The sequence below is a fragment of the Coturnix japonica genome, chromosome 2, assembly GCF_001577835.2.
Source record: "Coturnix japonica isolate 7356 chromosome 2, Coturnix japonica 2.1, whole genome shotgun sequence".
In the NCBI taxonomy this organism is placed as follows: domain Eukaryota; kingdom Metazoa; phylum Chordata; class Aves; order Galliformes; family Phasianidae; genus Coturnix; species Coturnix japonica.
The window spans coordinates 61,271,916-61,286,810 of NC_029517.1; the positions used below are offsets into that span (position 1 = coordinate 61,271,916).

The following is a 14,895-nucleotide window of genomic DNA, read 5'->3' on the forward strand; positions in this document are numbered from 1 at the left end:
TGAGTCCTTTAGCTACTGCTTGCTGAGGAGACTTTTAGATTGGAAAAACCTCAGTATCAACCAGTGCTTACCCGAAGGTGTTGACATTTAATCTCTTTATAAATACTTGCACCAAATAAACAGTTTCTAGTAGGTCTTTTCCACTTAGCAGATTACTGCTGAAAGATCTCTTTTTAAAGGATCAGAAAATGTAAACAGTGCCTTGTGTCCTGCTCTCTGTCTAAAAAGATATTTAAATGAGAAACTTCAAAGGTGGTGGGAGACTAAAATGGGTGCCATAGTGAGAGCTTTTATGTATATATTAATTATGGCAGAGCATCTCCACTGCTCAACTCAACTCAAGTGGCAGCCCTCCTTTCCCTAGAGTAAGGAAGCTCAGAGACCAGTCTCTGTCTTGGGGAAGATAGCAGAACTGGATGTTTTTGGCATAGGAAAAAGGAGCCTGGCTATGGTACAGTTTTCTCTGTTGCTCTTAGCCTGTGGAGGGAGGGAGTTCTTTCATACATAAATCTTCTAAAAAAAACAGCTGTCTTGGACCTCCTTTTGAAACACCATCATCTCTGGAGCATTTTCTCCTAGAGGTGAACAGTTGGACTGGATGATCTTGGAGATCTTTTCCAACCTTGGTTCTAAAGATAACAGCTATTTCATCAAGAGTTGTAACATTTTAATTTGTTTAATAGATGTGATTAGCAGTGTGGTGTTCTTAAATGTAAGGTAAAAGATGTTTTATTAGAGTGAATTTACCTTTTTGGAAAGTTCTTAACAGGTTAGAGTCTGAAACCTATGATAAGTCCATAAGCCATTGCAGTCTGCTGTATTTTGACAGAAACTTGACTATTGTTCTTGCCTGCCCTTTTGCATGCAAGTTAGAAATAATTCAGGAAAAGGTATGTAATGTGCACGACTGATAACTGTTTGATATTTGTGTAGTATCATGAAACAAGTTTTATTGTTTTTCGTATGTTGTTAGATGTTATTATGTTATTTAATATATATGCTTAAGTTATTAAAGATGCCTGCAATAGAAAGATTGGAAGCCTAAACTAAAATAATGTTCTTTTGGGTGGCTTATGGCTGAAATTCAGTATGTGGCATTGGTCAAATTTGTTTAACTTGGCTTAACAAAGCATAAGCTACTGAAAAAATGCTGTAAATGTTGCTAGGTAAATCATGCTATTAAAGAGTCTAAAATAGTATTTATTATTCTGGGCAATATATAGTGTGCCTAAAGAGTTACAAACAAGCAGTGTCTTACTTAGCTAGCATTCTCCATTTTTTTTACAGTTACTGTTTATTTGAACTTTAAGCCTGGGATAGAATCTGGTCAAAGAATGCTGTATTGGGATTAAAGTATATTAACCATATGTTCTTAAACTTTGAAGACATGAAGCTGCACTATGGTGACCTCACGGACAGCACCTGCCTGGTGAAGATCATTAATGAAGTCAAACCCAATGAAATATACAACCTGGGAGCTCAGAGCCATGTCAAGGTGAGCTGCAAATAATGAATGTACGTTGGTGGTGACATACTGATTTTATTTTTTTTTAACCTCCCACATTTATAACCTCTTTAAGTGCTGTCTTTGGGTAGATACTTAACAAACTCGTGCTTGCTGTGGCGCTGAATTATTAATTGAGTTTGGATACTGAATATGTGAGCAGATATTGGAAATTGATGAGGTTAAATTCTCATTATCAACAAAATCCCTAGGCTGAGAAATAAATTTTTCCTACTGTTTGCGCCAACTTTCTCTGTGCAGCACACTGCAGATCAACCCTGTGGAGAAATTGTACACTGTTAGGTCAGACTTTGATTATAAACACATTTGCATTAAAGTTTGTATTGTGTCATTTATAGAAAGGCTTCACCTATACTGATTTTCATGTAGACGGTATTTTTTGTCTAACCTATGAGTAGACTAAATGACCTTGCTACAGCTTATGGCTTTACTACTTTTTTCTTTGGAAAATTGAGTTATAGAAACTGAAACTGAGAAGACTTTACCTTGGCAAAAAAATTACTGTGTCATACTGGAGCATGTACAATAGAACAGTTAAATTTAATTTGCATTATATATATGTATGTATGTTAAGCTATGTTGCTTTATGTTCAGCTTAATTCACTGACCGGTGAATTTCGTTTACTTGCCAAAACCTCATTCATACTCCCTGCCATGATTACAAACAAAAACGGATGTCCAAATAGTAAACTATTAGCCTTATGCCCTTTCCTTAATGTGTGCAATGTGAAAGTATTCCTCAGCAGTAATATTCCCTAGTTTCTCTTGAGGTTAGAACTGAGGGAGCATTTAAGCTTAATGAAAACCATTTTGATTTTGGTTTCCTAAGTCAGCCTTCCTACAAAAAGCAATGTTGCTCCTATCAGTGCGCAAGCCCGTGAGGAAATCATGATTAATGACTCGAGTTACTGATAAGGCAGACAGGAGAATATAAAGATGAAATGGGGATAATCTTTCTTTTCAATTGTTTGTGTGATTGAGTTAGCCATCTTGCTTTGTGCTATGCAGGAATCTGGTTAAAGCTTTTAGATTGAGTACAGCACTATAAGAACAAGTCTAATGTGATTCTGAGGGCAGCTCTAGTCCAGAAGGCATTTTAGCTGCTGCTCTGTAGAATTAAACCAGCAAATCATTCCAGGTATTTGCAGGCCAAGTTTGGGTGTTTCAGTGCTTCGTGTCTTAAACCATTTCAGTGGCTAACAATCTCCATGGAATTGGCTTCCGTCCACTAGGAAATTGAGTCTAGAACTGTGCTATCTCCATTTTCTTATTGCATTTGCCAGCAGCTCAAATCACAGCTCTGAGAGGTAGTAAAGGGATGATGGTGGTGTTGAGGCTGCCGCAGATTCTTAGATAATACTGAGATGGGCTCTGGGAAGGGTTATTCCTTAGGTATTAGACAAAGTTCATGCAGTGAGCCTATGCAGAACTGGTGCTGACTCTCAGCTTCTGGAGACCTGAAATGCCGTGGAACACAGTGAGGGAGACTTGAAGACATTCTCATAAGCTAGCACAAATACAGCAGATCAGTGCTTAAGCAATGCTAAGAAGTCTTATTGTACCTAGGTGAGGCCTTGCTGGGAACTTCTTTAAAGAGGTACTTATTGTGCTTCCTAATATCTCCAATAATACTTCTTTTGTTGCAGCTGGGGGAATAACTGAGGTACCCCTAGCCTAATTAAAATGACTGGTAGACTTCACTATGGTGTTGATAGGATTTTAAAAAAAATAATAAAAATTGAAGTTGGGGAGGACCTCTAAGATTGGCAAGACCAACTGTCAACCTATCACCACCATGCCCACTAAACCATGTCCCTAAGTGCCACATTTGCATGTTTTTAGACAGTCCAACAGCATTTACCATTTGAAAACTATTCTCAGCATTAGAAGAGAGGGGTTAGAACTTGGCCGCTTGTTGGGAGCTAAGGCCTTTCCCACAGAACTGAACATTTCTTGCCGTTATACTTTGCTGATGTAATTGTACCACTTCTGCCTGCGTGCATCATGTTTGGAAAAGGAAGAAAAAAAGTCCTCTAATCTTAGCTTACCTCACATTCTGGTCACTTAGAACCAGTGACGTCTTCAGTATTTTTTGGTGCTGTTTATGTTGGCATGTGTTTACGTAGAATAAAGTTTTTTTTAAATCGCTCTCACTTCCAGTTAGTTTTATGTGAGCCATGCTGAAATGAAGGAAAACAAAATAATAGGAAGTTGGTCTGGTTTCCTACAGGAAACCAATGAAGATGAAATTGGTTCTTGGAATGAACCCACAGTAGTCTGGGAAATACTGTCAGAGAAGACTTTTTTTTTGAATCATAAATAGTGAAGATTATGACTCATAAAATAGGTCACTGGGAGGCTGTTCTAATCTTCTACATGGGAGAAAGTGAGAGAAGGCTGAAACTTAGTCATTAAAAACAGTAAACTTAACAGAATGATATCATCAGTAGGAACAAATTATCCAGTGTGCATTCCTGTCTGTTTTGAGGAGAAATAGGGATTAGCTGCCCATACTGTAACTTGTGTGGTGGGTGTTTGGGAAAACAGAGGCACATTCACTTCAGAGTTACTTTAGCCTCATGTTCTCTATCCAGTCTTTGTGTCTTCCTGCTCTGGCTCGCAGTGCTTTGGGGATACACTGTGTTGATCAGGGCTTGTTTTCATATAAGTTTAATGGGGGTAATTGTCAGTATATTGATTGTAAATAATAACAAATTGTGTATAGGTAGTGTGCTCATGACTTAATCTAAATTTGCAGCAAAACTCTCCTTGTACCCCTCTCAGTTGAATGCCTTAGAGGTCAATTATTGAAATGCTACTTTGGCTAAATGTTCCTTTTTGCATAGTTTCAGTAGATGCACCCACAGTCCAATGTGAACTTGTAACTGTTTTTCCTGAAAGTCAGTAGTGATGGCATCCTTTTCCTCACTGTAAGATTTCTGTTTTGAGTTGTATTACACTGATGAAGTTTGTAAATATTTTGACAAACCTGAAGCAAAAAGGCAGTGGAACATTAGGAAAAGGTCTCTTGCTCTCAGCACTTGAAACTTGCCATACTGAACAGATAACTATAGGAGTAGGAAGTAAACTCCAGATTTATGACTATCGTTGTTCTAGTAGCCATTTACTAAATGGTGTTGTCCAATTGAGCTGTAGTGCAGATAACCACAAGTATTCTGTTTACTTTAAATCATGTGGAGTCTGAAGGACTAACATCCTAGATTTTGCCTTCTGACTGTTGACGTTTGTTATTAGAAATTTTGTACCAAGTGTGTTTTATGATATATGAAAACTTTGTGAAGTTTAAGGGTAAGGTCTTACCTGTATTTAACTACATTTAAAAAGTCAATATATGTTGTGCTTTTTACCTGACAAAATGTGTGCGACTTCTTTTTCATTAGTGTACTTTCTGTTTATTCCTTGCATGTATTGATGTCTGTAGAACTTCAACTAACAGTGGTAGGATTTTCTTCTTAGAGGTGAGATTTAAGAATCCAAGCGACTTCTGTTCCCTCACTTGAGTAAAGGTCTCTTTACACTTAATTGTTTTATCCATCTTTATCTCTAGGCCCTCTTTTTTTTCCTTTTATGAATCGTCTTCTCCTACAAAGAGGCCTTTTAGTATCTTCTTTCACCATACAAATGATATAGGCTGGCAAAGGTAAAGAACTTGTGAATTTCTAATTTGTTTACTTGCATCAAATGCTGACTCCTAGTTGTTGTGAACGTAACATCATACCATTAGATTTCAATCCCATACCTATTAATGTGATATTCTTCATATTTTGTGGAAGATGAGTAGCAGCATGAAGGATTTAAACAATTCAGAGACAAAAAGCCACAAAGTCTTCAGAGCCCTGGGAGGAAAATTCCAAACTTATGTAATGCCTGTACTCATGTGGACCTCTACTGAAGCCTGAACTTGTATAGCTTCTATTATTTAAATTTCATGAAGTTCCTGCCTACTCATTGTTCCAGCCTGCTGAGATCCTCTGACGGGATTTGCCATCTGGCATTATCAACCACTCCTCCCAGTTTTGTGCCCTCTGCAGACTTACTGAGGATGTGGTCTGTTCTGTTATCAAGGTTGTGAGTAATGATGTTAATCAGTATTTGCTTGAGTATTGATTTCTGGAGTATTCAGTTAGTGACTGTCCTCCCACTGGACTTCCTGCCTTTAGCCACAGCACTGAGCCTGGCTCTTCAGTCTATTGATAGTCCACCTCACTGTTCATTTATCTAACCCTATCTTCCATCATCCAGAGTTGTAATCATCTCATAGAGGGCTATGAGATTAGTTAGGCATGATATTGTCTTCATAAATCTAACTTCTGATCGCACTTTTGTCTTTCATATGTTTGAAAATTATTTCCAAGTTGTCAGGTCCCAGGGACTTGCATGTGTACCCAATTTTGTTTAAATAATTCCTGTATCTTTCTCTACCAGAGGCAAGCTTTGATTGCTCTAGACCTTCCATGTGTCTTGGCCTTCCTTAACATCAGCTTTTACCGGTAAAGATAAGTAAAAAGGACATGGAATACCTCAGCCATGAGGTGACCTCTGTCATAAACTCTCCTGTCATGTTAAGCAGCAGGCCTGTGTATTCACTGATCATCCTTTTTTGTAAAATTATTATTATTTTATTATTTTTATTTTTTATTTTTTGCTGCTGATGTAGAAACTTTTCTTGCTGATTCAAAAAATGGGCTTTGCTTTGCCTACACCCTTACCTGTCTTTTTTGAATAGTGCCTCTGTATTCCTTGTGGGTCACTTGTACTTGTTTCCAGCTCTTACATGTTTGCCTCTTATGCTTCAGTTGGGATCTCATTATTTATCATGTGAGCCTCTCGCCACTTCTGTATGATCTCATACTTCTCAGAATGAATTCTCTTTGAGTGTAGAGGAGTTTTTTGAGTATCAGCCAGCTCTTGTGGACCCTTGTTCTCTCAAGGTCTGATTTCATTGGTACCCTACTAAGCAGATCCCTAAACAGTCCAAGTCTGCTCTCTCTATCAAAATCTATGATTGTGATCCTGCTTTCTGCCATGCTCTTGCATCTCAGTATCCTGAAAGTTACAGTCTCGTGGGCACTGCAACCAAGGCTGCTCTGACTGCTTTTTCCATGTCTCTAGAAATCAGATCTTTATAGCATTTTTCCTTCTTGTTTACTCGATCACCTGTGTCACATCAGCTGTGGAATCCAGAAACCTGCATTACTTGTGCCCTGCTTTTTTGTTCCTATAACAGATATCTCTGTGATAAAATGGAAGGCAGTGAAGGGTTCCCCATGCGGATCAGATCCTATGAATGTGAGATTTCTTCTGGTTAACTGGAGAAAGTCTTATTTGCTACTACATACAAAGCCTACTTCCATCCCTGGGCTGGCCTAAGGAGTGAAAACCTTATGGGAGAAGGGGCTTCACAGTTCTCAGCATTTTTATGGGTTGCATTTTTCTGTAGCTGTATTGGTACACTAGAACAATTGCTATGAGAAGGTAGTGCTGTGCAGCTTTCTGAGGAAAGCTGTGTTTGGGACACAGCCTGGAATCTAAATCCTCCTGTTTGGGACACAGTTGTGTCAAGTATTGTAAAATATTGCTGAGTCTCTCCTGTTGGTTTTACCAATGACATTACAGGGTCAGTCCACTTTGCTAATCTACTTTCAATTTGTGTAGCTGGTGTAGTTGAAAATAATTTGAGAAAGTTGGGTTAGGATAGTGATTGCCCTGAGGCCATCTCACAGAGGAAGCTACTGCCACTGTATGTGTCAAGCGAGTACTTAGCTTTGAGGAAAGTCATAAACTTAAATACCTTAATCCAGATCTTAGTCAAAACTGAGAACTAAAGCCCCTCAATTGAATTTTGTGATAGTTTCAAGGTCTGGAGTCCATATAGAACAACTCTGCCATGACTCTTATTTTGGAAGTCTTTAAATGTGTTTTGGTTTAGCTTTTAACCGTCTCAGTAATTGTAGTAAGCTAACTTCTAATAATTGCTGATATTGCCTATTTAGTGGCATAGTTCTGAGAACAGGTTTTGTTTGATAGAGATGTGTTTTAATACTGTAGTCAGTGTTAAACAGAAACGTTCTCTACTAGTTTGTAGGGTAGATTTTTATCACATGTAAATAGCGATCAGTAACCTTAACAGTGCTACTAATGTGCTTATATGTGATTTGTAAACTTAAGCAGATTGGTTCCAGTCCTGAAATGCTTATTGTCAAAATTTGTATTTGGTACAGTTTCACCTATATAAAGTAGATAATTCAATGAATTAATGGCAAATTTTCTCCAATGCTGAGTTAGTAACAAAGCTTAAACTGTGTGTGACAGCTTGTATAATAAATGTTGTGTATGCTGTACCTTGTTGTCCTTATTGCTACACAGTTGCATAGGTTGTGCTGTGAATGTCACAAAAGATCATGGCTGCTTGGAAAACTGAGTATTTCTTTCTTGTGTTTTATACAAAAAGGAATTTGGATATTCAGTGGAACAGGATCTAGCCTAGCTAGTTGAAAAGAATATTAGCAGCATACTTTTGTAATCATTCATAGGCAAATATAAGCCTAAAGTACTATAATTTTATGGAGTTAAAGATTTATATAGTTATGCTTTATAGAATATTTTACTGTCTCAAGATGATATCCAATTACTTCCAATTTAGCATGTATGGCAGTTCATTTTATTGTCCAGAAAGTGAGGTTCCAAAGCTGATTCCTGCTATAATAAGATTATAACTATAGGGCCTTCTGCTCCAGGATAAATCTGCTTTGCAGTGGATCTCTGCACAGGCCTGTAGTAATGTGTGCTGTGGCATGCTTGGGTACCTGTCCATCTCCTGTTGTGCTTAGGATATGATCCTGTAGAGTGCTGAACAGTCTTAAAGTAGCTCAGTGCACCCTTTAGCTACTGACTTCAGGTGCTTGGAATTACTCGGGTGCTTTCCTGTGTTTTGTCCAAGATACTCCGTTCTTGTGGGATGAAGTTGTAGTGCACCAGAGGGCAGAATAAGCCTCCTGAGTGCTTCTTGGTAATGCTGCTTACATATGGTGATGTTCTGTGTGTAGTTTACAAACCCTAAGCAATCCAATTTTATGTAAAATTTGATTGTTTACAAGGTTTTACAGTTAAATTATTCTGGGTATTTCTTAAATATATTTACCAATTCAAATGAATTAAGTAGAAAGGCAATTCCAGTAATAGCTAGCAATTGCCATTTTGTATGTCCATTTGACCCACTAAATATTTATGGTACTTTACCACTGTTTGTAATTGTGGCCTGTTACTGGCAGACTGCACTCTAAACCAGAATGTTTCCTAACTTAATGCAGCTATTAATTTTGTTAAACAGTTTAACTGTAATAGCTAAATAGCTGTATTATGGCTGTGAATACAAACAAAACAATGAAATAGCAGTGTTACTAGTATGTATTAGTTATTAGCAAATACAAGTGTTAACAAGTGGCTCCCCAAACCAAATGCTGCTTATGTTGGTTGCAGTGAGAAAATTAAGGCATTATGTTTATGGGTCTGTGTTTACTCCACAAATGATTGTATTCAGCAGTAGTTATGTGAGCATTACCTCTGTGCTGTCCCATTCTACCTCTCCCATTTTCTCCTTAACTATTTCACTCTCAACAACAAGTTTCTCCCTGCCCATCATCTGTGGTAGGGATTTGATTTTTCCTTCCTTGCTATGAAAAGTAACATGAGTTTTTATATGCTTTTTGGATATTCTAACAACTGTTGTTTATAGTGGTCTTAATAACTTGCTAGTTTTCCATTATTCATCTTTGCTTTTCTTAAGGAACATTTCCAGGGTAATTACATTACTACCAATAAGACATTATACATATATTTATTTGTATTAAGGAAAGTAACCATGTTGGGGGGTGCTGAGAGAACCAGACTGAGTCCTGGAACAGAACTTTACTATATGGTTTAGTAATTAAACAACTCAATAATATATTATTTTTCATTTTCTCTGTGGGTAACTCTTGTATAATGTCTTGCAAGTAAAGGATGCTTTTTAAGCTGTTGTTCTTGTGCTGCGCAGTTGCGCGCAAAGCAGGCTGAACCCTGTGATGAATGAAGTGGTGTTTATCTTAGTGAACCTGATGATGGATAAAGTACCACCTCTTTCATCTCACGCTTTGTGTGTGGTTTCTGCTTTTAGGCCCCATAATTTGACTTCCCGACTCAATTCTGAATTTTAAATCTGGTGTAGTGAAAGGGGATTGCAGCACAACCCGTGTTCATTCAGTGCTGTGGTCTGAAAGTTGTAGATAGTTGTTGAAATCAAGCTCTCAATTACCTCTGTTGCTACATAATTAGGAAGGTCTTAGTACAAACCTCGGAACTGGAATCTGGTTTGAAGTTATAAATGTAAGAAGGTTATTAAACTGGATTCCCTTTAGAGAAGAGTGCTTACTGAATATATTAATATCCTCATTGCTACTTCAATCGTAGCAATTTTAAAGTGCAAAAGTAGTTACTGAAAGGACTTCTGAATCTAAGGATGGGCAGGGAGAAGTGAGCAAAAGGTCCTTGGTGGTTTTCTTTCTATCAGCTGCTGTAAGGGGAGAGCTGGTGGAAAGGGAAGGTGGACACTTGTGGTGTTGTATTTTTTCCGTCAAATAGATGGCAGCAGAGTGTCGTATAGAATAGAATAGCTCTATTGAGTAATAGCAATGAAAGAGGAATGACGCTTCAAGCTGAGTTGTATCAACTGCAGCCTTGAACAACTTGTAGTTAGTCATAAGGTAGGAAAGAAAGCTACTATTTATAATACAAGTATACAGAGGATGAAGAAGGGTATGAGATGCTAGAAAGTACTGAATTTCTGGAGTAGTCCCAGGTGGCAAAACTTAATCTTTTAAGGTATGTCACCCACTCATGCAACATGATTGAAATCAGCTAACATAATATGCATGTCAAAATAAAGAGACAGAAAGAAAAAGAAAGTATTCACAAGTTGCAACTGAAAGTAATATACAGCTGCCTTGGGGTACTGTAGGAATTGGCCAGAATGCCTGTTTTTCAGTTAAGCAAGTTAGAGAAAGGAAATGTCAGTCCTCAGTCAGGCAAGCATTCTTTGGTTAAGATCTGCTTATATGTCAGCTTCATATTTTTATTTTTTTTTGGTAAGAAAGAGCTGCAGTCTGTAATGCCCTGATCCCACAAATTAGATTTGTGGTTAAAATGAGCCAAGGTGCAGATCTGCCTCTAGAAGTGTTCAAGTAATAATGGTGGTACAATGATGGACTTATATTTATTGGCTACAAAATATGTAATCATGTAGGCATTAAAGAGGCTTTTGTGTACGCATCTGCATCTAAAAATTTGTAGTAGGGCTTTCCCAAGATAAAGGTAGAGTTTTGTCAATATTGTAGGCTGTGGTTCTGGTGTCAGTGGTTGTTCAACACCTGGGATTTTAAGATACTGTAGCAGAATAGAAAGAGAAACCTTAGAAATGGATGTTATACCGTGATTAGAGAAGTCTAGAAATTATGTCAAGGTTGGAAAAGTCAGTATCTAGACCTATTTTAGTCATAAAACTTATTCCTGTTATGGCTCTGAGTGCTACCATCCTGGATAAGCACTAGCTTCATTTATTTTTCAGATGCACCTCATTAGGATTTTACTTTCTGTAAGCGGATGTAACCAAATTTCCTGAAAGCTCTTATAACAACTTGCTACTTGGCAGGTTTCTATTGATAACTTATTCCTCATATGTTTCTTTTTCTCAAACCGTGTGTTTTAGCTCACCCCTTTGGAAGTGTACCTTAGAGTACTCAGAAAGCCAAACTGCAGCCAAATTTATCTCTTGCAAGTCTAAAGAAAAGCACTGGATTTTCTTTGAAACATTTCAAATAAAGCAAACTGTTGCAAGTCTACTAAGATCACAGGGTAATATGTGTTTACAGGAGTGTGGGTGATTTTCACTATCGCTCATGGAACTATGGAGAGTGCTCATAGAAGAGCTCTGATTTCTGAAGTGTTCTTGTTGTCATTAAATTGCTGTTTGTGCAGCTAAATGAGCAGGTCTGCACGTGTGGGATTTTTTATTTTTTTCTTTAGGGCAAAAGTGGACTTTTAAAAGAGAATTTAGGTTACATGCGATGTCTGTTGTTTGAATGCTAGTAAAGTGCTGCTGCTGAGTTGACAAAATGCATGTGTTTTGTTAGATGAGTTATAACATAAATGCATTTATTCAATGCAAATTGATTTGGTCTGTTCTGTCTCAGAATTCTTACTGTATTTCTGCACGTGCTTCTGTGGCTGCATGTTAATACGTACTTGGAAGAAAAAACATGTTTTTAATATATTTAGAAACCATTTGCTAAGTCACTGTTCAAAACGTTATAAATAAAATGCTATGGAATGCCTGAATACACAACAATGCACGCGTTGCATTGATTATTCAGATAAGTTAGGTTGGCAGAACAAACATTAACTTCTTAAAACAAGCAGTTCCAACGTTCTTTCTGCAATTCTTCTTGGAGCTAAGTGCTGCAGAGTCCTACTTATACACGTTTAAATGATGTTTTGCTTATAAAGGGGGAGAAGGGTGTTTCTCGCCTCCTTTCCATTGAGGTAAGGATATTGGCTTGAATGACATCATTTAATTTTCTCAGTTTTAGAAAGGGTTTATTTGCATAACAAAGCAGGTTTTTTTTCCCCTGTAGGATCATTAGTACTGCCGGGGTGTATGTGTGCGTGCATGTTTCTTGTCTTCTTGCTGAGTAACTCTGCATTTCTTCTTTGTAAGCTTACTTTGTGGTTTATGCAGTTTTAAAAGCGTCTGTTCATCCTCTCAGCTTCCTTCATCTGCAGAAGAAACGCACTGAGTTGAACGCTGCTTGGGGTGTTTTATGGGCATGCAAAATGAGAAATACAGTATTTTTTGCAGTGAAAATGCCTTCACTCTTTTTAGAGCATAAAGCAGCATATAGAGGTTAAAGCACACAGTGTTTTGGTTAAATAATCGTTGCAGTAAGATGTACACGCTTAAGATCGTAGAACCTATGATTAAGAAATTCAGTGTGGTCAGTAATGACAGAACATATTTATATTAGGAGAGATTAATTCCACTGTTACAACAGTCTGTGGACATGATTTTTCTTTTTTTCCTTTGGATGTTGAAGGTGAAACAATTTGAGTTCCAGAAATGAAATTAGACTTTTTTTGAGTCGTGAGTTTCAATAAATGGTGGATGCTAAGAATAGATATCATTGTTCAGTGTAGCAATGTTGAAAAAATATTGTGCACTGTTTAAGTTGCAGTCCTGAGATGGTCAGGATCAGTTACCATTCTGTGCACTTTTCTGTTCATGGCAAAGACCTTGAGGGAATAAGTATAGAATACTACTCTTTAACTGCTTATTTCCTGCTAATCAGATAATTATTTACTCTGTAAACAGTGTCTGTTTGGTGTTTACATATAATCCATCCAGATCAGGAACTGAATTGGTTTAAATAGCATTGCTGCAGTTAAATTTTATTGTGATGCTGCTGTATTACACTTCAGCAGGCAGAAAAATGTTACTCAGGAAATGGATCCGTTCTCCCCTGAAATGAAGAGCTGTGTATTAGGAGCATTTGTGGCTGGAGAAAATCTTCACTGTTTGTCCAAACAGGCAGTTTTGCTGAGGGTTTAGGTGTTTCTCATGTAACAGTAAATTGTTCAGAAGTATATACATGCACGATAACTCAGCTCTGTCCGTTGTGTGTGGAAGTCTCCAACTTCTATTTGGCTTTTCTTTTACTTTTCTTTTTGAAATGCAGCTGTATCAAGCATCTTTGCCAATAGACTCAGGTCCCGAGGAGTGCAGTTAGAGCAAGAGGAGGAGCACTCTGGTGGCTTTTCTCGCTATGCAGCTATCCACGCTCACTTTGCATTACCTTATTTTTTCATTATGTGTTTACTGAATATATTGGTTTGAATAATTACATTGTCAGTGCCTAAACTGCATTTTTCCTATAACTGTGATGCTAAGAAATAACACTTTAATTTTAGCCAGACATTCTTGCATAATGTTGCTTTGTGATGATGCAATTTCACTGGCACAGCATCAGAACAAAGAACAGCATCAAACAAGAGCATAAAAACAAATTAAAGGAGGCTAAGAGTTTGAAGCCCTGCTTTAAAGATTTTAATATGCTAAATATTCTTGATTTTTTTTTAAAGCTTTTTCTGTCTGTATTGTATGCATGTAATAAGTGAGTTCTGCAGACCTTTTCCAATTCTGTGTTGCTGTAATACTTTCTTCCTTTGACTTGTCTCTAAAACTGCATTGTGGCAAAGAACATCCTCTAGAAACGATGTATTTTTAATTACAAGGCATAAATACACAACCTATGTATTTAGTTAGCTTGACAGTAAAATTTAATTGCAAAGCTCTAAGGAAAAAAAAAAAGCTCCTTAAAACACTGCATACATTCAGTGCACCTGAGTGCATGGAACTAGTAAAAGAATCAATTTGCTCAATCCACATTATCTAAAATGCCAATTCCACTGGGGGTGAAAATGACTTAAAACTGCACTGAATAGGGAGTAATGTAAACTACTAATTATAAATAATAGTGATCTTTTTATACAGTAATCTTTTCCATGTATAAACATCAATTATAGTATCAGTTCTCGTCAGGTTTTATCTGAAATAAAATGGTATATAATTCTTCCTGCTGATTTCAAAAGGTACGACTTAATTGAAACAATATGGTATGTAAATAGCTGATAAATGAGAATTCTTTTCAAATGCACTACATGAGAAACTCCGTAAAAACCTTTCACGTTTCTATGGCATGCTAGACAATTCTGAAGCTGTTTGCAATAATTCTAACAAAAGAAAATGGGACTGATTGACTTGTTATATTAGTCTGATCTAAAGGCTACTGAAGTCAATGGGATTCAGTATACAGTGCTTGGGAGTATTTCAGATGCATGGGTTTTTTTGTCACTTCTCACCCTGATCCTTTGACCTTGTTCAGAGGTAAGTATTTCTAGGTGTTATGCTTTTTTTCCCATAAAATATAGATCTTTGAGAGTATTGCTACTGAATATTGGAAATTCCAATGAGTAATTACATGATAGGATAGGATGTTAATATTTTTATTATACAGTTTGCTGCGATGAGAAATATGCATTAGGAAGTCAGACTGCAAACAGTGGGTGCTGAGTAAGATTTAGGAATGTTATACAAGTCAGTTGAAGGCCAACATTTTGGGTATTTTTTTTGAGACTTGAACACTGTTAATCTTGTTTAAATTGTGTAAGTGCTTGTAATCTGTTGCCTTAGATTTGTGACTGGGGTTCTGAACTAGAATTCCCCTATAAGTGTTAGTGTAAGGTATTCTTTATTTATACTA

At 37.1% G+C, this 14,895-nt stretch overlaps 1 protein-coding gene across 1 annotated transcript in view; it reads left to right on the forward strand.

Moving 5' to 3' along the window:
- The window catches only part of GMDS (GDP-mannose 4,6-dehydratase), a 380,668-nt gene that overhangs the window by 52,005 nt on the left and 313,768 nt on the right, over positions 1-14,895 (forward strand). Inside the window, exon 4 of the mRNA XM_015854488.2 lies at positions 1,386-1,495. Coding sequence (XP_015709974.1) covers positions 1,386-1,495 — 110 coding nt within the window. The remainder of the gene's footprint in view (positions 1-1,385; positions 1,496-14,895) is intronic.